Genomic DNA, 24,202 nt, shown 5'->3' on the forward strand with positions numbered 1-24,202 from the left:
TTTTTTGTTTGTTTTGGACAGACTCTCACTCTGCCACCCAGGCTGGAGTGTAGTGGCACGAGCTTGGCTCACTGCAACCTCCACCTCCGAGTCCAAGCTATTCTTGTGCCTCAGCCTCCTGAGTAGCTGGGATTACAGCCATGTGCCATGATACCCAGCTAAGTTTTGTATTTTGAGTAGAGGCAGGGTTTCTCCATGTTGGCCAGGCTGGTCTCGAACTCCTGATCGCAGGTGATCTACCCACTTTGGCCTCTCAAAGTGCTGGGATTATAGGTATGAGCCGCCATGCCCAGCCTTATTTTCTAATGGCACCAAATTCCCCTGGCAGAATATTTGCTCCTCTCTCTCCATTGTTTATTTACTTGAAGTGGAAAAGGACAAAAAAGCAAAAGACAGCAAATTGAGGGAGGAAGGTTTGCCTGGCAAATTCCAAGGAACAAAGAAAACTGACGACGTTCCCCAAAACAGATAGGTCCTAGGGAGAAATATGATTTCCACGTTCTCAGGCCCTCTTTCTCTTGTACAAATGGGTTGGGAGCTGGTTTTAGTTCAGTTCTTTCCTCAATGCTCAGGAAACAATTGAAATTACAAATGTGCCCCAGGTGCTGTCTTCACCACTGATGCAAGGAAATATGAATGTGTTTACATGTAGTCAGGGGCTGGAAGATGGAACTCGAAAAAGGATTGAAATTAATATGCAGAAGAGGACCTGGGAGAGTTCTCTATCCTTCTTGCTAAGTGTATCCCAGGTTTCTAAAACATCCACTCAGATCTTTGTATTTGTTTTAATTTGTCCAGAGTTATTAACAAGGTTTTAGAAATTAATTAGATTTCTAGTTGGAAGATTACTCATTAGGTAGAAACACAAGAGTCTTGGGGCTATTTTTCTTCAAATAGGTAATTTTTGACGCGTGTGTGTGTGTGTGTGTGTGTGTGTGTGTGTGTCTAGTTTTGAGGAGGAAAGATCTGATGCCTAGTTTTCTCTGTGTATTTTTAAAGGCATGGGAACAAATATTGACTACATTAAGTAGTAGGTGCCAATAGATGTGTTAAATGAGGTTTTAGAAAAGGATACTTGGAGGTCCAAACAGCAGAGGGAGTACTGGCCTGGGAGCTGAAACACCTGAGTTCTATTCTATTCTTGCACTGCCATCATCTAGTACAGTAGGAACGGTGGGCTATTTGCCACCTGGCATCCCATGCACTCTCCACCTCCTCCCTGTCCCAGGAGGCTGATCCTTCAGACTGTGTCACCCAAAGTCCTTTGCTGTCTGGCGTCCCATTAGGTTGGAGATGACAGGTGGGAAACAGAGACAACCATCTCTGGCTGTAGAGATCTCAGGGTAAATACCTCCTGTAAGTTCCCCTGTCCTGCTGTTCTGGCCCTTGCTTTTGGCCTTGTCACCCTTTGTTCTCATAACCCTGACCACACCTAGCTAAGTGGTCCCCTTAAGATCTTTTCATCGGAACCATCTGGCGTGGATTCTGTTTTTAGGCAGGTATCTGAATGGTAAGCAGCTTTAGCAAACTGGAAATGGATTTGGAGCAGTGGGGTTGAATTCCAAACCACCGGGATCACAGCGACTGTGTCTGGATTCTTTCCAGGAGGCTGCCAGGTGGGAAGAGAAGCAGGGAAGATTAATTGGTACCCATCTGCCTGGTCCTTTGTAGACTGCTGCTCTATCTCCTGAAAAGGGTAAGACCAAAGACAGGCCTGTTTTACCCACCGAACATATTAACGCACTCACGCACTTAAGGATAAAGAGCTTTGCTTGTGACTCAACCAAAAAAATTTTTAATGGGAGATTTCTTCTTCCTCTTCTTTTTTTTTTTTAAATAACAATTTGACAAAAGGGTGAAAAATCCTTTAACAAGGTAGTGAGACCAGTGTCTAGGCCGCATTCTGTTTGCTGAACTGCTCTCATGACGGCATGGAGCTAGAAATGTATATAATTACAGAAGAAAACAGGGAGGACTTGGTGCAGAGAGGAGACCCGTGTGGATGGGCGACAGCATCCTTAGTCTTTCATATTTATATATGTATTATATATATATATGTATATACATATATTTTTTTACATCCAGGTATACCAGTCATCTGTACCATTTCCCAGGGAGACAAGGGCGCTCCCAAGGCAAGACAGGAAAGGGTTAGGCAGGGAAGGGGCAGCAGACAGTGCAGGCTAAGGCTTGGCTCACAAAAGCTGCAGGAGCTTCAGCGACTGTAAGAGGGCCCCCGGCTCCGCAGATGCCAGGTACTGGCAGCAAAGCCAGTCCTCCAGCTCCACGCCCCGCCTGCGATCCACCGCCTTCTCCGCAAACTTCATCATCATCAGGGCCCGCTTCATGTCGATCCAGTTGTGCAGCGTGCCGCACAGCGCCTCCTCCGAGGTGCCCGGCTGCTGCACCAGCTCGCGCCGGGGCCCCCACAGCAGGCACTGCAGCACGCGCTTGGCCTCGCCGATGCGGATGCGCTTGATGGGGTCGGCCTCCAGCAGCAGGTGTGCCAGCTGCTGCAGGCCCGGGGAGTAGAGGGACAGCGCGGGCAGCGGCGGCAGGTCCTCCTGCCGGTAGTCCCGCTCCCGCAGCTGGGCGCGCACCTCGAACGGGTTGGGCTGGTGCAGCAGCTCGTAGATGAGGATGCCGGTCTGGAACTCGTCGAACTTGCGGTACTGGGAGGCAGACACGATCTCGGGGGCCAGCCGGGCCTGGCTCTTCTTCTGCTGCAGGTTTGGGGTACCGCCGGGCTTCTGCTTGGCCTTCAAAAAGTTGCTGATGATGAGCCGGGGCAGCTGCTTCTCCCCGGGCCCTCCCTGGCAGGCGGGGCCGGCTGCGGGGCTGGGAGCGCCACCGGCGGGGAGGGCGCCAGACGAGCAGGGAGGGGCGGCGGCAGCGGGGGCAGGGGCGGCCGGGGGGGTGCAGTGCACCAGCAGCAAGTTCTCCAGGCACAGGTCCCGGTGGATGATCCCGTGCTCCTTCAGGTGCTCCAGCCCGTTGCAGAGCTGCAGGAGCAGGAAGCACACGCGCCGCTCGTACGCCTCGGGCTCCGCCTGGTGGGTGGCCGCCGAGTCCCGCACGAAGTCGGAGGCGGTCTGATGCGGCACCTCTCGGGTGATGACCACCACGCAGTCCTGCTCCTGCGCAGGGGGGTGTGCGGGCAGGGCCGGCACAGGGTCCTTGGGCGGGTCGTGGGACGTGAGCATGCTGGAGGGCACCGAGGCAACGAAGTGGCCGCAGTCCTGCTGGATGTTAAAGTGCACAGGCACGGACGGGCTGCAGTAGGAGACGGTTTTGGGCTCAGGGGTTTTGCAGATCTGTGGGGAGAAGGAGAATGGCAGTCAAGAGTGGGACCCATGGTTCTGCCCAACAAAGAGTGTGGGAATATTTGAGTGTCCACGTGCAAAAAGGTCAACTTCACCCCTTACTCCACACAAAAACTAACTCAAAGTGGATCACATAGGTTTAAGAGTAGGAGCAATACTTAAACGCATGCTGGAAGAAAACATGGGACAGAATCTTTCATGCCTTGGGTTAGGCAAGATTTCTTAAATATCACACCAACAGAGTCATTCACAAAAGAAAAAAAAAAAAAAAACAAATCACAAACTTAACCTCAAAAGTCTAAATTTTTATGCTTCAAAAGACCCCATGAAGAAAGCAGAAAGACAAGTAATAGATTGGGAGAAAATACCTGCCAAACATGATCTGATAAAGGACTTGTTTCTAGAATTCATATTTTTAAAAAAGAACACTTTTTTACAATTCAATAATACAAAGATAAACAATCCAATCAAAAAGACACAGAATCATGGCATGGAGAAAAAAAAATGGACAAGAAATATGAACAGATAATTCACCAAAATAAAATCGTAAATGGCCACAAGCATGTGAAAAGATGTTGGACATCATTAATCAACAGGGAAATGCAAATCAAAACCACAAGGAGATATCAGTTCACACCCACTAGAATGAGTTCTAATAAAAGATAGTCCCAAGTGTCTATGAGGACGAGCAGAAATGGGAACCCTCATACATTGCTTGTGGGAGTGTATAATGGGGCAGACACTTTGGAGCAGTTTGTCAATTTCTTAAAAGGTTAAACATAAAATGACCATTTGACCCAGTGAGTGGGGTCCCTGCTGAGCAACATGCAGTATGGTGTGGAGGTATTGGCAGGAAGACATCCATCTGCACGCAATGTGGACAAATTCTTGTGAAGCCAAATAAGATTTACAAAGAAAGTAGCCTCACTTTTCTTCCAAGGTGAGCTGCAGCAGCTGAAAGAAACCAGAAAGCTCTCCAGGGAAGAGGGAACCAGAAGGAACCCTCGGAGGAACACCAGGGTAGCCTCTGAGATAAGATAGTAAAAGATCCCAAGCTCTTCTGTGGGAACAGTAGCTGGGGATCCACACAACTGTAACTTTCCTGCCTCCTCCATCTCTTCTTGTACAAATGACAGTGCCAGCCACCTGGGGATCTCTAGCAATTCTAGTCCTCAGCTGGCTGTCACTCAACTAGAGAGTCTTGAACCAGCCATGATGTCCCTCTATCAGGCCTCAATCTCCCTGTCATTACTCTGAAAGGGACTGAAGTCTCCTCTTTCAAATGAATATTATTATGCAACCTCACCCAGGCTTTGTACAAAAAGATCAGTGTGTAATGCTGAGAAGAAAGGCTACTCACATTTACCTATAAAATATGATCCTGCAAACACTCCCAAAATAACCCTGCCTTTGGGCTGCAGTGTTGGAATGATGACGAAACAGTGTTTTTGAAGTGTCATAGTGCTTACAGGCGATACTTTTAAAAGTTCTATTGCAAGCACTTTTTCACAAAGATTTATTTATATTGCAGCTGTGCAAACCTTCTCAGCATGAAACCTAGCATACAAGAGCTCAGCCTCTAAGGGACATTTTTAAAGCTAGTTATGGGAAATGGTAGGTAACACATTAATTTGGTAATCTCTCTATTATAAAAGCAGAAGGGAAATAAAGGGGAAAGACATTTACCCCAGACACTGCTTTCTATTACACTTAAAAAACGATTTTGAAATACATGTATCAAAGGCATTGTTATTTTGGCCTACCCAACTATACTTGGTTTTTACATATTTTTTGCTTTTTGAGACAGGGCCTGACTTTGTCTTTAGGCGGGAGTGCAGTGGTACAATCACAGCTCACTGCAGTTTTGACCTCCCAGGTTTAAGCACTCCTCCCGCTTCAGCTTCCTGAGAAGCTGGGACTGCAGTTGCACACCACCGTGTCCAACTAATTTTTGGAATTTTTGTACAGACAAGGTTTTGCCATGTTGCCCAGGCTGGTCTTGGACTCCTGGGCTCAAGTGATCCTCCCGCTTTGGCTTCCCAAAGTGCTAGGATTACAGGTGAGAGCCACAGTGCCTGGCCTGTACTTGGTTTTCAAATGGCAGGCTTCTGGAGCACTATTAAACTAAAGGAAATTGGGGAGTAGGTCCTCAAAGAAAGAGTCTTGCATATATGCAGTTTGGCCAACCACCTCTGCTGTGCTGTCAGTGGAGATGCGGGAAGGACACCACTGTTACTGTCTCACCCCTAACAGATACAGGTTGAACTCTTGCATGTGCAAGGCACTGTGCCAATTCTGAGGGTTCCATGCGGCAGCTCATTCAATCTCATTAAATCCAAGGAGGAAGGTGCCATTATAGAGGAGGAAACTGGGGCTTCCAGAGTTTAAATTATTTGCTCAGAACTATACAACCAAGAAGCGTTCCAAAGGTCAAAAGTATGGGCTCTGGAGTGAAAAAAGTCCTAGGTTTAAGTATTAGCTCTGTAACCTTTGGCAAGTTCCAAGGGATTTTTGTTATTTGCAGGAGTTACGTCCTATGAAGAAGCCATAAACCCTCCAGCTTCTACGGGAAATACCAGGTAAGTTTCCTGGGACCCTCTGGTCACAATATTTTCATTAACCCACCAGTATTCAACCTTGTTTCATGTATGCTTCTGTTTAGAGATTATACCTTGTTGACTCATTAACATGAGCTCACAGGCAACAGCACTAGAGCTCATGTATGAACAAAGCTTATCTAACATACATGTTTTTATCCATGAGGCACATCCCAGCCTTGTGGTGGTTAGGAACACTGGACAGCACTTCAACCCCATGCTTGGGCCATTTCATCTTTTTTTTTTAAACGGAGTCTCTCTCTGTCCTCCAAGCTGGAGAGCAGTGATACAATTTTGGCTCCTTGCAACATCAGCTCATTGCAACCTCCACCTCATGGTTCAAATGATTCTCCTGCCTCAGCATCCCAAGTAGCTGGGACTACAGGTGTCTGCCACCACACTCAGATAATTTGTTGTATTTTTAGTAGAGGCAGGGTTTTACCATGTTGGCCAGGCTGGTCTTGAACTCCTGACCTCGTGATCCACCAACCTCGGGCCTCCCAAAGTTCTGGGATTACAGGTGTGAGCCACCACGCCTGGCTACTTTCCCCCCTTTTGCTTGGCACTTCTCCTTGCTGCCACCATGTGAAGAAGGACGTCACCTGGTGTTTGCTTCCCCTTCCACCATGATTGTAGGTTTCCTGAGGCTTCCCCAGCCATGCTGAACTGTGAGTCAATTAAACCTCTTTCCTTTATAAACTACCCAGTCTCAGGTATGTCTTTAGTAGCAGTGTAAGAAGAAACTAAAATCAGGTGACTCAAATTTTTCCTTGCCTTACACCTATCCAGAAATCACTGGAAAGCACTTCAAGTATTGATTTTGGAATTAGAAATAAATTTGAGTGGGTAGATGATTTCCAAATACAGAATCCATGCATATTGAAGATGGACAATATTTATCTCAAAGACTGTTTTCTCCTCTGAATGACAGGGGCAGGGGTAGTCCTTCCTTGTAGGGCCGTTGTGAGGATCTGATGAAATGATGCCGGCATGGCTCTTAGTGCCAGGCCCAGCCCAGGGTGAGCACAATGGTAAAGGTTGCTATGGTTACTGCTCTTGCCATCTTGGCTGTAGCCCTCTGGTGGTGCAGAGGCATCCAGAGCTGGCCTGCAGGTATTGTGCAAACCCAGAGAGCACAGCTGCCTAGGAGCCTGGGAAGAGTTTCCAAGGCCCCTTTTTCTCAGGGGTATGAAAGGCCTGGGCCCAGCAAACACTTGAAGCCCTGAGCTCCAGTCAGGCTGCTGACATTTTGCACAGATATGTAAATGAAGGAGCAGAGTAAATGGCAACTGGGCTGGATGCATTTCAAAATCAGTGCACTGGGGCTTTTGCAAGACCTGCAGCTTTTGCAAAGCCTAGAAACGTAGGGTGCATGCTAACCAGCCCTGAGAGTGAGCTCTGTGCTCATGTTGGAGATCATTCTACAGTGCTGGATGGGGAAAGAGTGGGGGAGAGAGTGGCTTCTTCTCCACCTCCATCTCCCCACTCTCTGCTCCCACCCTTATTTCATTTTTAGGGGGCACTGCGCTTGGATTTTTAGCTCTCGAACTTTACATAGACCCTTGGTTCAGCTCAAGTTTCAAACTTTTTGCTGAGCCAGGACTCATTTAACCTTTGGAGCCAGGGTCTCATTCATGGGTGAAAGCCTGGTCTAAATCATGTCTGTTAAATCAAAAAGGCCCAGCGGCTTAAAATGGGTCCCTAATTACCAAACCAGAATTCTCTCTAGATGGCTGATAAATGAAACTGCTTTGCACACACAGCTAATGATTTTGTTTTTCCTGCCACCTATTCATGTGGTGGAGCTACAAGAGCCAGCTTTATCTCCTCACTGCTGCAGGGCGCTGAGCCCAGGGTAGTAGGTTCCAGCATCAGCAAGGAGCAGGTGTGAGTATGCTATTGTTAACTGGGACTCTGCAACTGCAAACAAGGTTCTGTCTGCCTTCAGGGCCGGCTCCCTGTTTAACATTCGCAGATGAAATGCACTCAGCCTCAGACAGGCAGCTTGCTGGCTGGGAAGGGAGACCCACTCTCCCTCCTGCGGATCCCCAGACGACTGTAAATCGTCTAGACTTGAGTGCTAATGAAGTGGAACAGCTGCACGTGTGAAATGATGCTCCGGGACCCCCACCACCCCCTCCCATGACCAGGCCATGCATATTTGCAAATTGATATTGTTCCTGGTAACCCTGTTCCAAGAATTACTATCCTCTGCGAATTGGATGCTAGTCTCCAAATTTCCTTTTTCATGTGGCACAGAGATGATCCATTATTCCTTGAGCTACCGTATCTCCAGGAAAGCCAAATAGGAAACCCCTGTGACTCTTCCTTAGAGGGCTAAGGCTTATCTTTTGGTTTCTGTATGGCTTCTATTTCTAATGAAATAAGGAGCCACACTTGTTTTTAACATGCTTAAAGAAAGTTAAATTTCTTTTGTGTTGTTTATTAGAGAATATGTCTAATTCTGCGTTATTATATGGGACCCTAGAATCCAAGCTGCACAGTACAGTTATTTATGGATGTAAAAAAACAGTTTGTCCCAAGGGCCCCTTAGTTCTTGCAGAAGGGTCACCTTGCTTTGTATTTCATGGGTGAGAGGGATTCAACTTCTTCCACCAGGCTTTTTCCTCCTCAAAATGGAAAGGTCAGCTGTCTCTTGATACTGAATATTATTCAGTATATATTATTATTATTATTATTTTGAGATGGAGTCTCGCTTGTTGCCCAGGGTAGAGAGTAGTGGTGTGATTTCGGCTCACTGCAGCCTTTGCCTCCCGAATTCAAGCAATTCTCCTGCTTCAGCCTCCCAAATAGCTGAAACTACAGGTGTGCGCTGCCATGCCCAGCTAATTTTTTGTATTTGTAGTAGAGACAGGTTTCACCATGTTGGCCAGGATAGTCTTGATCTCTTGACCTTGTGATCTGCCTGCTTAGGCCTCCCAAAGTGCAGGGATTACAGGTGTGAGCCATCATGCCCAGCCCGGATATATATTACTTATAATAATACTACTACTACTGATAATATTATTCAGTATATATAAATAATAAATAATTATAAATAATAAATGCTGAATATTAGTATTACTACTCTTAATTATAACAACTATGTATTATTTAAATATACTGAATATTATTAATAGTAGTAATAATAGTATTATTACTTAAACATTATTTAATATTATTATTTTTTAAATGCTAACAATATTATTTTTTAAAATTGCTGGTAAGCAAGCTATCCCCCCAAGGCCATTTCAGATTAGCTCATTCTTTATACTTTTCTAAAAAAAAAAAAAAAAAAAAAGGATGTCATGTCTTAGGACAGATGACGAGAGAAGACAGTTCAGGGTTTCCCTCCTTACTCCCAATAAAAGCCTACATTTATAGAAGGGCCAGGGACTCAATAGGTATTCAAGGAGCAGCGAAAGAAGATGAGAAATAGGGCCACGGGAAGGACTGGAGGGCACAGTAGAGACCCCAGTGGCCCAAATGGGTGCAGATGGCTCAGCTAGCTCACACAGAGCTGTGCTCAGAGCGGGCAGTACAGTGCGGGTAGACAGCCTTGATCCAGCAGCAAAGGTTAAAGAGCTGTGCTACCTTGAGCTCGTCACTTAATGTCTCTGAACATCATTTATCTTAACTGGTAGGGACACAACTTAGGCTTTGGAGAAACAGACACGCCAGGACTCAAATCTACTCCAGCCACCAACTAGCTATGGGCAAATTAGCTACTTTGAGCCTCAGATCCCTCATCTGTCAAACCTTAGAGGGCTAAGGCTTATCTTTTGGGAAGGGAGACCCACTCCCCCTCCTGCGGATTACTGTTAGGATTAGAGGTAATGTAGGTAACACCCCCAGCCGAGAATCTGGTTGTAGAGTGAATGTTCACACAAATAATATTATTACTATTATTGTTCAAGATGATTCCTAGGTTGAATGCTCCTTCTGGCTCTAACATTAGAAGAACAACTTCATTATCCATTCTCCGTCACTACATTATAAGCTCTATAAGGAAGCTTATATTCACCTCTACATACTCTGATTGTGGCAAAGTACCTGGCATACAGTAGGCACTCAATAAAAATCTACTTAATAAATAAATAAACTCTGTTGCACTAAAAAGTAACTGTTTTCTCATCCCAGCTAGATCACATATGTGTATCCCCGAAAGAACAGAATGTGTCTTATATTCACACTACAAATTTCATTGCTCCATGTCCTGGGCAGAGAGATGGAGTGAAGTCATTGAGCACTAAGTGTTAAAAGAATGCTTAGGGGCCAGGGCGGTGGCTCATGCCTGTAATCCCAGCACTTTGTGAGGCCAAGGTGGGTGGATCATTTGAGGTCAGGAGTCAAAGACCAGCCTGGCCAACATGGGGAAACACCATCTCTACTGACAATACAAAAATTAGCTGGGCACAGTGATGCACACGGATAATCCCAGCTACTCGGGAGGCTGAGGCAGGAGAATCGCTTTAACTTGGGAGGTGGAGGCTGTGGTAAGCCAAGATCGTGCCACTACACTCCATCCTGGGCAACAGAGCAGGACTCCATCTCAAAAAAAAAAAAAAAAAAAAAGGCCGGGCATGGTGGCTCACGACTCTAATCCTGTAATCCCAGCATTTTGGGAGGCTGAGGCGGACAGATTATGAGATCAGGAGGTGGATACCATCCTGGCTAACACAGTGAAACCCTGTCTCTACTAAAAATACAAAAATACATATATATATAGCTGGGCGTAATGGCATACTCCTGTAGTCCCAGCTACTTGGGAGGCTGAGGCAAGAGAATCACTTGAACCTGGGAGGTGGACGCTACAGTGAGCCAGGATCGCACCACTGCACTCCAACCTGGGTGACAGAGCAAGACTGTCAAAAAAAAAGAGAATGCTTAGGATTCAACTCCCCTCCTAATGCCCAGACAGGTAAAATGACTTGCTGGAGCCATACTTCTGCCCAAGCCAGCACCAGCCAGTTTCGCAGCAGAATGGAAGGAGGGAGAGGTACCTACTTTCACAGCATAGGTGCTGCCGGCGTCCTCGGAGCAGGTGGCACAGTAATAAATGGCATCCCCCGAGTCACAGCAGGGCTTGTTACAAGTCAGCTTGAAGAGTGACCAGTTATTCTCATTGAAGTGGAGCTCCTTTTTCTGGCCGCCCATGAAGAGGTCCTCACATTTGGCTACAAGGCGGGCCAGGGACTGGGTGTAGAGTCCTCCCAGCTTGGCATAGGTACCCTCCTTGCTGCTGATGCTGCTCAGGAGACCGTGCAGCTGAAGCTGGGTGCTACCGGTAGAGGCTTGACTGGACACACTCAGCTGGGAGGACGAGGCGGAGGGGTCCCCTTTGCACTGGAGGCCAGGGCTCCTGCAGCCACTTCTGCTGCCTGACAGCCCTGCTGCTGAAACCCAGTGGCCACTGCCTTTGAAAGCTTTCTCCAGAGGCTCAGAAGAGGAGAAGGCAGGATGGTGGCGGTTTCCGGAGCTCAATGAACGGCTAAAGTGAGACTCGTCGTGGACGTTGGTTTCTGAGTGGCTTAGGTTCAGCTTGGGGCTTGCTGTTCGGGGCTTCGGGGAGCCTTGGGTCCAGAAGAAGCCATCCGGTGAAGAGGCTGCCCGGCTCACTATCTTTTTCTGGGGGAGCGGAGGGGGCTGCAGGGGGCCACTGGAGGACACATCCTCAGTGGAGCCTGAAGGAAACGGAACGGGAGCAAAGAGCTTCTTCCCGCTGTTGGTGGGCGAGTGAGCCAGCTCAGATGAAGGACCTGAAGAGGAGACACAGAAACCATCAGGCCAAGGCCAATACCACTCAATTCCAGGAGACTGAAGACTTTTTTTCCTTTATTTTTTATTTTTTTGGTCAAAGCAATTAATTTTATTTTACTTCCTATTTCTTGGATAGACAATATACGCACAGTGGAAAAAATCAAAACGCACAAAAGGTATACATTGACAATCAAGTCTTCCTCCTGGCCTGTCCCTCAGTCCCCAGATGCATGAAACCACTGCCAGTAGCATTTCATGCATCCCTCCAGTAATCCAAACAAATGCAGGCACACACACACACACACACACACACACACACACACACACTCTCTCTCTCTCTCTCATACAATTACATAGAAGAGGGCAAACAATGGCCACTGTTTGGAATAATACTTTTCTTTCACATCTTGTAGAGATTTTTTTAAATCAAATGTGCAGATCTATTTAATTTTAAACAATCTTACCATAGTATATCATCATATACATAATATGATATACTTTGTATCATAGTATATCATCATATGCATAATTTATTTAGCCATCCCTTTTTGATGGACACTTAAATTGTTTCCAATATTTTACAGACAATGCTGCAACAGCAATAACAAACTTGAACATGTGTGGTTTGAGTGGATTTTTTTAAGGTCAGGTTTATAGAGGGTATCATTGGCCAACGGCAAAATTCTCCCTTTCGGCTGGACATGGCGGCTCATGCCTGTAATCCCAGGACCTTGGGAGGCCCAGGCGGGTGAATCACCTGAGGTCAGGAGTTCGAGACCAGCCTGGTCAACATGGTGAAACCCCCGTCTCTACTAAAAATACAAAAATTAGCTGACATGGTGGTGGATGCCTGTAATTACTTGGGAGGCTGAGGCAGGAGAATCACTTTAACCCAGAAGGTGGAGGTTGCAGTGAGCTGAGATCTTGCCACTGCACTCTAGCCTGGGAAAGAAGAGTAAGACTTCATCCAAAAAAAAAAAAAAAAATTCTCCCTTTTTAGTATGCAGTCCCTGGAAATTTCATGTATACCCTAAATTGGCTTAGTGGCCAAGGCAAGGCCACAGAGATTTTAGAAGGCAGGAAGGTCATGATTTTATAAATGAGGAAATTGATCTTAAAGGAAGGTGACTCTTTCCCAGCTACTTGGGAGGAAAGAAAAAAAGAAAAAAAAAATGAGTCTGTTCCAGGCCCCACAGTTTCCAGAGTGGTGCATATGGATACGGAGTTTGCCTGGGCAAAGGCTCACTCAGGGCCACAGGTGTCTGCAGAGCATGGGGACAATCAGAAAACCTTTCTGGGTAGCACACAAAATGGTGAGATGAAGGTCTGGTCTCTACAAAGGTGAGGGCTGACTTCACTCTTGGCATCAAGGTATAAAATGGTGGCTTCACAATGCAAGAAGAGTTTAATTAAAAAATAATAATATATATATAATATACAATAGAGAAGACATATGCACTATTAGAGAGAGAAAATGTCAAATTAAAATAATATTATTTTCCTATATTCTCAGAACAGCTCTAAGGTGTTATCTGCTATTTTAATAACAGCTTTTGGGGAGATAAAAGAAATAATCATATGCATAGTTTGTAAAATGCATCCTATTATCCTGAAAGTTAAAATATGAAAAAAATATGGCTAGTAGACCAGGTGCAGTGGCTCATGCCTGTAATCCCAGAACTTTGGGAGGCTGAGGTGGACAGATCACTGGAGGTTAGGAGTTTGAGACCAGCCTGGCCAACATGGCGAAACTCTGTCTCTACTAAAAATACAAAATTATGTGGGTACGGTGGCGTGTGCCTGTAATTCCAACTACTAGGGAGGTTGAGGCAGGAGAATCGCTTAAACCTGGGCTGTATCATTTACCATAAGACTCAGGAGGGGCTGGTTGCAGCGATTCATACCTGTAATCTCAGCGCTTTGGGAGGCTGAGGCTGGAGGATCACTTGAGCTCAGGGGCTCCCAGCCTGGGCAACATAGCGAACCCCTGACTCTACAACAAATACAAAAATTAGCTGGGTGTGGTGTCACGCACCTATAGTTGTAGATGCTCAGGAGGCTGAGGAGAGAAGATGGCTTGAACCCAGGAGGCAGAAATTGCAGTGAGCTGACATTGTGCCACCGCACTCCCACCTGGGCTACAGAGTGAGACTATCTCAAGAAAAAAGAGTTTCAGGAAGGAGCATGGTGTTTCTCAAGCTCCCCTTGTCCACTTCCCCATTGCAGTAAGCAATCCTTGTTTCCCTGTGGTTTATCAAGATCATGGGGAGTTGTCCTGCCCACCTGCTAGTGACAAGCGGGACCCCTGCCAGCAAGGCTGAGTGGGTGATTTATACCCCTTCCAGGAGGCTCAAGTTAATAATAAATCAAGCAGTGGTCATGCAGTCTGGACCAGTCAGTTTTACATGCCCACGAATTCTTCCCCCAGTAGTCAGAATGAAGGGTGTACAAGAAATAGCGAGCCAGAGGAGGCAAGATCCAGATGGCAGTGATCTCAGCAGGTGCTGAAACCCTTCAGTCCACGGGTCTCCCCATCCCACGCTCCCCAGGAAAGCAACAGGGACAGATGGAGGATAGGGCAGATGATTCACTTCCTCTCCCTCCTCCCTCAAGCAGAAGGGGCTGAGAGGAGGAGGATGATCACTTATCAGCTTCTGGATAAAAAAGGGAGGGCAAGACCACCTACTTATGGGGCTCTCAAAGGACAGTAAATCTCAGCCACCAAACTCCCAGCCTGAGGAGCAGGAGGACTGGGAGCCGTGAGCACACATCCGCTTCCTGACCTTGCCGCATTCTAGGCAGCAGAAACCATCACCACTGAGGCATCTGATTCTCAATTTATCATCAATACAGCAGAAGCTGAAGGTAGGGGACGGGAGTGGGGTGTGATCAGAGCCTGGTCAATGCTTTCATCAGTGCCCTCAGAGACAAGGACAACCTGCCTATGGTCAGGACTCCTTCCCATCCCAAGTCCAGTCGGCCAGGGAGGTTCATAACAGATCAATTTCCTGGCTAGCCTCCTCTTTAAGCCTTAGGCTTATTTCCCCATCTTTAACAGTTTTGTCTTCCTTGTCTTTAATACAAGGATGCCCTGATGCCACCAGAGTGCCCCTTTCTGCTCCTGCTCCAGTTTGAGAGTGAGCAGCGGAGTGATACTTCACCAGCTGTCAGCCTGCCTGTCCTGAGTTTCCTCCTTTAGAAAATGACCGATTACATCTTTGTGAAGGCCCCTTGCAGCACCAATAGTCTATAATTTCAGCCACTCTCTTTAAACGTGCATTTTGTCTCAAAGTTGCCCTGAAATAAAACACCTCCAGGCAGATCCTTATCTTGCTTCAATTGTTCTTCCTTCTATCTCTGGTTCCCACAAATGGCCACTGGTACATTTTCCAATCTGGGAGGAGACCAGGGATCTTTTAACAACATAATCGGTAACACTTATAATTCCCTAGGTGACCAGAGAATCAAGAGGTTCTGCTTTAGACTGTATGGTAGGTCCCAGCACAAAAAACACTTTGTGTGTTCAGGCGGCTGGAAAGAAGTGATTTTCGCCTTTCACTGTTCCCTCTTGCTTGTCTGTGGGAGCTGCTGGTCAGTGACTTGGATCAGATCTATACCCTGTAACTACGTGGGTAAATCTGACAAGGGGTCAGAAGGAAGCTTGACTCCAAGGATTAGCACGCACGCTTATTAATTTTTCTTTATTTCTTAGATGCTGTAAGTTTGCGGTAGCAAACTCTGTACTCACTGCATTATACGCATACTCATCAGAGATAGCACTGCATAACCAAACCTTCCCTAACCACGCCCTTCTCAGCAGAAGTAAAGGCCTGTAGCTACACAAACCTCATCAGGTGAAGTACAGCTCCCCTGAAATGTGGACTTGACAGGGATAACTGGGCATTATGTACACATATTATGATTTTTTTTTTGAGACGAATTTTTGCTCTTGTTGCCAAGGCTGGAGTGCAATGGCACAATCTTGGCTCGTTGCAAACTCTGCCTCCTGTGTTCAAGTGGTTCTCCTGCATCAGCCTCCTGAGTAGCTAAGATTACAAGTGCCTGCCACCATACCCAGCTAATTTTTTGTATTTTTAACAGAGATGGGATTTCACCATGTTGGTCAGGCTGGTCTTGAACTCCTGACCTTCAGGTGATCCACCTGCCTCTGTCTCACAAAGTACTGGGATTACAGGTGTGAGCCATCGGACCCTGGCTGTTATGATATTTGTATTCAGAAAAGATGTACCTGGTTCTATCAACAAGCATACCACATTCCAACCTAATGAATCCTTCCTCTGAGCTTACAGATCCTTAAAGCTCTCCAGGTGTGGAATGACAGCTGGTAAGAGGCCAGAATTCACTCTTGCAGCCTCCATTCCTGCCCCACCACCACCAGGCCAACTTCAGGCCTCTCAGGATCCTATAGCTTCTCAGGTGTTTATATTCTTGGGGCTACTTTGAAATAGATGCTAACATGTGGCCCTTCTAGATGAAACTGATTTCTCCACCAAATGGCAAATGGCAGCTGTCTTCTATGGAATCTGAAGGCACTCCTAAAGACCTCCTCTGGCTCATTCTCTTGACTCCTACCTGGGGAGCTGTCTCTCCACAAACACCTTAGGCAACACAGCAACTGCGTTCTCACTGTTTGCAGCAGCTGCCACACTCTGGATTTAGGAAAGCCGGAAAGAATAGGGAACAAATATACCCTGACACCTAAAATAGTTCCAAACTCACAGGCAAACCGCTGGTTCAGAAATGTTTGCCTAAAAAATCCTCAACAACTTTAGCCAACAGCCTGTATTCTCAGGACTTGGATCCAATGGGACAGGAGACTAATTCAAGCACATTCTGGTTTGATGCTGATGTTGGATTGCTGTTTCCAAATTCTGCCTTACAAGTAAGGGTGTAAAGCGAGGGAGAGGGGAGAACATTTTTCTGGGATCTTGGCCTGTGTCTCCAGTTGCCTCATTGGTAGGTTTTTAATAATTTTGATACTAATTGGGCCAGAGGGCTCTAAACCTCAGGTCCTAAGTTTTCCTTTCAGTTTCCAATTCTACATTTAAAGGAAGTTCTTGGCTATAAAGTACAACACCCTGCGTGCCTTTAATGAATGTGCTTCAGAGAAGGGAAAGTGTTTCTAGCGGGAAAACTTAAAAAGGGAAGGTGTACCAAGGGAAGGTGCACTCGTTTGGTGTCATTATATTCAGAAAGCAGAGACGAGAAATCAGGATTTCAATGGCTGGGAAGAGCAGCTTAACCTCTCTGCAGAAATGCAGGCCAGAAGTTCAAACGTGGTACTCTGGGGTTTTTCTTATTATAGAGTCCTCTCTTCTTGCTGGATTTTAATAGGCACTTGCATTGTTCTCTGCAGCCAAAATGAGAGCTGAGCTGACAGAGGAAGTGGTCAGTCCTGTTTTGGCTCTTTCTGTGCACAGCTCTGCTGTTTGATAGCAGCTGGGTCAGAACAAATGCAGAAGCAAAGGGCAGCGTCCCAGCTAAGTTTCCTCAAACGCTTAGATTTTGTGTTTCACCATTCTCCAACTTTAAGTAAGGTAAAGCAAGAGGAATTTGCATGGAGAAAACCTCACCCATACCCTGTGGCCTGTGGCCCAGTGCAGTTCCCTCATGTGTGAGGTGAGAAAACTAAAGCTATCTGCATGGGGACCTTGCCAATATCACCCAGGAAATGACTGTCATGCAGGTTTCTGCCAACCCCCAGTAACTGTTCCTGCATCGGAGAGTATGAAGGGTGGGGCTGAGGGATGCTTTGGCTTCACGTGGACATGCTCCTCTGAAGTAAAGCTTTGTAACCTCTCGTTTGGTTCCTCAAACAGAGCAGGCTCAACATTAAGTTTAGGAGAAAAAACAAAAACAAAAAGCAAAGCAGGCAGGCGCGGTGACTCATGCCTGTAATCTCAGCACTTTGGGAGGCTGAGGTGGTGGATCATCTGAGGTCAGGAGTTCGAGAACAGTCTGGCCAACATGCTGAAACCCTGTCTCTATTAACAATACCAAAATTAGCAGGTATAGTGGTGTGTGCCTGTAATCCCAGCTACTCAGGAAGCTGAGGCACAATAATCGCTTGAACCAGGAGGTGAAGTTTGCAGTGAGCTAAGACTGCACCACTACACTCCATCCTGGGCAACCAAGGGAGACTAGGTCTAAAAAAAAAAAGAAAGAAAGAAAGAAAGAAAAAAGCAATGCCTTTATTTAAAAGAATCCTTTGCTTTTTTCAAGAAGATAAACGTGGTCTGAAACTGGAAGCAGGTTATTAGCATTTTACAACTGGATGGAAAATGTGGCATTCCTGGGGAGTCTTTCCAGACCACTTAATCATCCCAGGAAACAATAATCAAGATGTGAATGTGATTTACATGCAAAAGAAGAGAAAGCTCTGTCTCACTTTGGAAAACAGGCTCTATCTAGGTACCCTGAATGCCATGCCTATAGCTCACATGTGGTTCTGGAATTGTGATCTTTCAATCTCCTGTTATAACAATCATTAAGGGTTTCCTTCCAAGTTAGTAAAATTAAAAGTTAATTCAAAGCAGTTTCCAGGCTGGGTGCAGTGGCTCATACCCATAATCCCAGCACTTTGGGAGGCCGAGGTGGGAAGGCCACTTGAGGTCAGGAGTTTGAGACCAACCTGGCCAACATGGCAAAACTCCATCTCTACTAAAAATACAAAAATTAGCCAGGCGTGGTGTCATGCCTGCAGTCCTAGCTGCTGAGGTAGGAGAACTGCTTGATCCCTGGAGGTGGAGCTTGCAATGGGCAGAGATTGCGCCACTGCACTCCAGCCTCAGCAACAGAGCAAGGCTCTGTCTCCAAAAAAGAAGCATTGTTTAGATGCTGTTAATAGAAAAGTAAATTGACGTTTTTAGAGGATACGTTGATATTATCTGTAACATACACATACAGTTTGATATGTCAGTTCCACTTCTTCTAAGGATTTATCTTATAGATTGCTCACCCGATCATGCCAATGTATGGCATAGAGTCTTACTGTAAGTCTTGCAATGAAATCAACCTAGACATGCATCAGTAGGAGGATTTATAACCAATTCATGCAATGAAAAAATAAGCAGCACTTTTGAAAAGTGGGGCAGTCCTAGGGGTTCTGATTGGAAAGGCCTCAAGATATATTAAGTGCAAAAATGTGTAGAACTGAATTTTGTGTTTGACATATGTATACACATTTTGGGGATGATACAGAAAAAAATCTTAAAAGTTGTGGTAGGAGCTGGGAATGAGGTGTCAGAAAACTGACTTTTCATTTTATACCTTTCTCCGTTGTTTGAATTTTTATTAAAACTATATTAACTTAACACATGGACACAGGGAGGAGAGTATCACACACGGGTCTGTTGAAGGGGTGGCTAGGGGAAGAACAGCGGTGGGTGGGGAGGTTGGGGAGGGATAACATGGGGAGAAAGAGAAATGCCAGATAAGGGTGATGGGGGATGGAGGCAGCAAACCACCTTGCCATGTAAGTACCTGTGCAATGACCCTGCATGATCTGCACATGTACCCCAGAACCTAAAGTACAATAAAAAAAAGTATTAACTTTATCGGAGCAATAACATATGTTTTAAAATTCAGTTTAACAGGGAAGGTTTAAATTAAGTTGAAGCTTTACTTCAGTGATATTATAGCTCAGGCCACAGGAAATTTTAAAAAATAAATGTCTTTTCCTTTGGGGCACTCCCACCCCTCTCCACGCTGTTCCTGGCCTGATTTTTCTACCAGCACTCACTGCCCTGTGACCAGTAGCTACTTTACATCTTATCTTTCTTATTGTCTATCTCTCCCTACCAGAATGTAAGCCCCTTGAAGGGACTGGGATTCATTTCCATTGCTGAAACTTCAGCATCTGGAATTGTACTCAGCACAGAGTTTGTACTCAACAATATCTATAAAATGAATGACTGAATTAATATACATATTTTAAAAATTTGCCAGTAGTAGCTTGTTGAGAAAAACAAGCTGACTGACGACTGTCAATATATTTAATTCGTGTCCTATATCTCTGGTTTGCCAGCTATAAAAATAAGAATGATATCACCACCCTGGTACATGTATTCATGTGAGTGAGAATATCTATATGAACCGTATTTTCAGATCCCTTATCTATTGCTGGTGTCAATGGTTTCAGCTCAACAGAGAACTCTCTAATCTCCCTAATCTCCTGGCATTCAGAAATGTTTGCTGAACTGCTGAATTGAATTTTAATGTTATCCTACATCAAAGAGGGAAATGATCTCAATGAGACATTAGGTTTGCATATTTACAAGTAACCACTTAAAGCAAAAGGGTCTCCTGATGACCATTTCTGATCATCATTTCCCTCACACATCCAACCTATTCATTCCCTACAGAAACCTTCCCCTTGGCAGCCTTCACGGATCTGTCCTGACACATGCAGTCTGTCCCCAAACCAAGCATAAACCAAACAACTGCTTCGACAAATTTTACTTGCACTGAATTGACTGGCTGTTCAATTGAATTGGACAAATGGGATAACAGATGCACTGGAGGAATATGAAATCTGATACAAGTATAAAGAGGTGAAATTAACATTGATACAAAAGTGGCATTTTGCCACTGTAACATTTAGAGTAAACATCTGTTTAAAAAATGTAACAAAGTTAGAGATTTCTATTAGGTTTTTCATATACAACATAAACCTGTTTTTGTGGGGGAGTTGTGGGGGGCATAAAACCTGAATCACTAACTGTAGCCATTAACCCTGATACAATTCCAAGATGTCCTGGAATGACTTTTTCCTCAACTCATTCAGGCCAGCCTATGCTGTGTATGAAAAAAAGTCAATGAAATGCATAGTTTTCACTAGTAGATTCTTACTGACAAAATAAATGTAGAGTCTAATGATGTCTTTTGGCTTAATGTATAATCTTAGAAAGGCAGACAATGCAGTCAATTTTCAAAGAACTTCAGTGTGAACTGGTTCTGCTTTCTATTTGGATCCATTCTCTCAGGCCAAATAGTCACCAAAGTTGCAATGGGTAAATATTTCAGTTACAAGATAAAAGTGAGTTAAGGACCCATGGGATTGTAAGATAATTGTACAATAACAGATTTAAGCTGCCTTGGTAAGTGGTGAGAAGTGAATTAAGGATTTCTCATATACGACCAGTGATTCTGTATATTCTCCAGATTAATGATTAATGTTTAAAAGATGCCAAAAAGAAGAGAGAGTGAGAGACAGAGAGAGAGAAAGAGAGAGAGAGAGAATGTCATGCCTTTGGTCTCTTGCCAGTTTCAAAACATGATTCTGGGTACAGAGCCAAGCCCAGGAACACAGATAGAAATGGCTCGATCTCAGGGGCCAGAGTCCACTGACAAGGTACATATCTTCTTGTTGATCTGGGAGTCCAAGTTTTGAAGGGTATTTCCACTGAACAACTAGCTTGTGATAAAGGAATACCATGGAAATATATTCATTTTAATTCATGCTATTCAGAAACGAACATGAGAAAATGTCTGAAGAGGTTTCCCCATTGAATTCACAAACCTTCAGCAGCTCTCTGTCTCCCACCTGCACAGATTGCTGTGAGAGCCATGTACAATTCAGCCCCTGCTTCCCACCAAGCTCATGTCCCATTTCCCCTTGCCGGTGTCTGTTGAAGCGTGTCAGACTGGTCTCATCCTTCTTCCATATGCACTGCTATCCCTGTGGCTTTGTTTCTCTTTTATTATTTTCTGACCTTGGAAAGCCCTGTCCTCCTTACCCGCTACCTCCCCAATTCTGACCACATTTCAGACATGATCTCTAAGTCCCATGTTCCCATAACACCTTCTCCAAACCCTCCATCAGCCTTCACTGATTTTTCTCTCTCTTCTGGAAGGCTTTGTAAGAAGCACTCACCTTCTGGGCTGCTCAATGTCCTACCTTATTCCACCAACCCACTTGTCATGTGTTTTAACCTTTTCTTTCCTAGTTAATTCCTAGAAACCCTGCAAGCAGACACCATGATTTACTGGTTCTGGGAAACAAGGTGGTGAAGGCATGAAGCCCAGTTCTCCTGACACCCGCTGGCTGGTGGCTGATGGTTCATTGTAGATCACTCCCGAGACCTGGTTACAGTCTCCAAGTGAGTGGATCAGAACTAACCAGTGCAGGGGCTTGTGGTCGAGATGCCTTGTCCCCTCTGAAATAATCTGACTTGTTGAATTTGTTGTACAATGGGCTGGGAAAAGGGAGAAGATAAGAGCCTAGAAAAATCTACAGTAAAAGAAAATCTGTTGTTGCTACATTCCTCCCAAATCAAGACTAAGATATTTCCTGTTTTTAAGTAAGAGCTGTCAGAGGTTTCTCATCAGAACACACCGCAGACTGACTTAGCACACGTACTTTTGTCTTAGCCAATACCTATCGTTTAGGTAGAAAAATGTTGCTGACAGTAAATTTACAATGGAACCCTCTACCGTGTCATTGCCTATTGAGAAGAAATACCTCCACAGGAGTGAGAAAAGAAGTCATGTGGGTACAAGTCTAAATCCAACAGGCCAACGCATGTCTAAGAGAAATACAGGAGAGGACAGATACACAAAGAATGTTGAAAGGGCGAGAGACTTTAAATGTGACCCATCCAGGTCACAACTATGGAAAAACAAGAGTTCCGTTTTAGGGACATTCTCGATGGAGGGCACGTCCACCCACAGGCCTTAGAACTTAATCCAAAAAGCAGCCTAGATGGTGGCCTAATGAAGTCTTCATGCTTAATTCAGCAAACATTATGTAAACATCTGCTGTGTTCAGTAAGTACATGTGTGTACTTGCACATGTACATGCAAAAGAGAGAGAAAGAGATGGTGAGAATGTGTGGTTTAGGACTAATCCTGAGGACAGAAGTAGAAAGCAGACCTCAACATAGATGGCTCTTTACCCAGGGAAACAGGAACTTTTCAACCTCATCTTCCTCTCACCATGTTGCCATGTCCATACACTATCATTTAGAGAAGGCAATACGAATGGGCTGGCTTGCCATATATTCAGTAGGTAACTGACTTCAACAGCTCCTTGGAAAAGTCTACTTCATGGAGAAAGCAGGACCAAGTCCTTGCTCAGCCCTTTCAAATCCTGCAAGCAACCCAGGACTGGCCTTGCAGGTCCAGGAGAATCTAAGCCTCTTGGTCAAGATCAAGTTTGTTACCTCCATCGTTGCAGGTCCTGGAGTCTGAGGCCAAGCTGTCTGTGGAGCCGGTGGTGAAGCTGATGTGGACACCCCTGAAGGATGGACTGAGGCTCTCTGCAGAGCCCTGGCTCACTTTTTCCAAATCAGAGCTGCTCTTGTTCATTTTTAAAAGGTGCCTGGAAAAGGTAGGAACAAACAATACAAATAACTCATTTGGGTTCCATTCAGAAACCAGGCTGATGGATCATGAACCTACTACACTCTTGAAACCTGGCCAATGTCAGCAAGTTTATTAAATAAAAAAGATTTTGGGGAGACAGTAGGGGGCTCTTCAGGAACTTATGCAGCACATGAATGACAGGAGACTTCCTGAGTGTGGTTAGGAGAAGCGACTATTAAATTTAAACAAGAACCAGAATTCTTATATAGAAGGAATTGCTTCCATATTCTGACCCCATCTGCCAAAGCATTTGTGTCACCTATTATATCCTGTGTAAAATCTCTGCAAAAAATAATAAAAACATTATCATACACACTGATGTATAGAAATAAAAAATCATCATACACACCAATGTATAGAAATCAAAACATTACCATACACACCAATGTACAGAGATATACAAAGGTTGGGTTGTTTTTGCAAGATTCCAGGACAAATGAATTGCAAACTAGGCCTTTACAAGTGGGATTTTTTTTTTCGTTTTTGCCTGGTACTCTTTTGCCAAAACTTCAAAGGGTCTAGATTGTTTCTTGGAATTAAGGAAACCTTTAAATGTGAACCAGACTTCCAGTGACATGCTTAGATAGAACCAAGTTGACATAACCGATATTCCGGAACAATGGAATCCACCTTTTGCTTTTCTGTGAAATCTTTTGTTGCATCTCTAAATAGCATCACCAACAGATCAAGGACAGAAATACCAACTTCAAGAGAAAAATACTCACATTGGAGAAAACAGTTCTATTATTAGGTTGTGTGTTTAGCTTATTGATTTCTCCTTCTCACTTTCCAAGGGCCACATGAATATTCACTTCTGACCTGACATTTTCACCATGAAGGGAGACAGATCACACTAGGTCCAGCTCTTTCCCTGTTGGTAGAAACCCACATTTGTCTGAACTGATATTTCCTGATGACATTCCTGTTCCTACTACAGTAGATCCATATCACAATATCTGCTTTGGTAAACACACAATACAGTATTGATTTGGCATCAGAATTGTCTTATGTAATGAACTTGACCTTACAGTCAGGAATGTATTGGCTGTTCTTTGTGTTCAACATTGCCAGGCCCTGTTTTAATTTTTATAGTCACAGGAATCTCTTGTTTATTAACAGAAGAGTTTAAAGTTTGTT

The 24,202-nt window shown here is 44.9% G+C and overlaps 1 protein-coding gene across 2 annotated transcripts in view; it reads right to left on the minus strand.

Annotated features, from left to right (window-relative positions):
* Positions 1–1,775: 1,775 nt before the first annotated feature.
* Positions 1,776–24,202, minus strand: part of PRAG1 (PEAK1 related, kinase-activating pseudokinase 1) — a 61,120-nt gene continuing 38,693 nt past the window's right edge. For both annotated transcript variants that reach the window (XM_017535602.1, XM_037740911.1), the window contains exons 4-6: positions 22,864–23,021; positions 10,928–11,679; positions 1,776–3,314 (exon numbers count right to left, since the gene is read on the minus strand). In XM_017535602.1, coding sequence (XP_017391091.1) covers positions 2,196–3,314; positions 10,928–11,679; positions 22,864–23,021 — 2,029 coding nt within the window. In that variant the 3' untranslated portion in view covers positions 1,776–2,195. The remainder of the gene's footprint in view (positions 3,315–10,927; positions 11,680–22,863; positions 23,022–24,202) is intronic.

This window comes from Cebus imitator, unplaced genomic scaffold (assembly GCF_001604975.1).
Source record: "Cebus imitator isolate Cc_AM_T3 unplaced genomic scaffold, Cebus_imitator-1.0 Scaffold5, whole genome shotgun sequence".
Classification (NCBI taxonomy): domain Eukaryota; kingdom Metazoa; phylum Chordata; class Mammalia; order Primates; family Cebidae; genus Cebus; species Cebus imitator.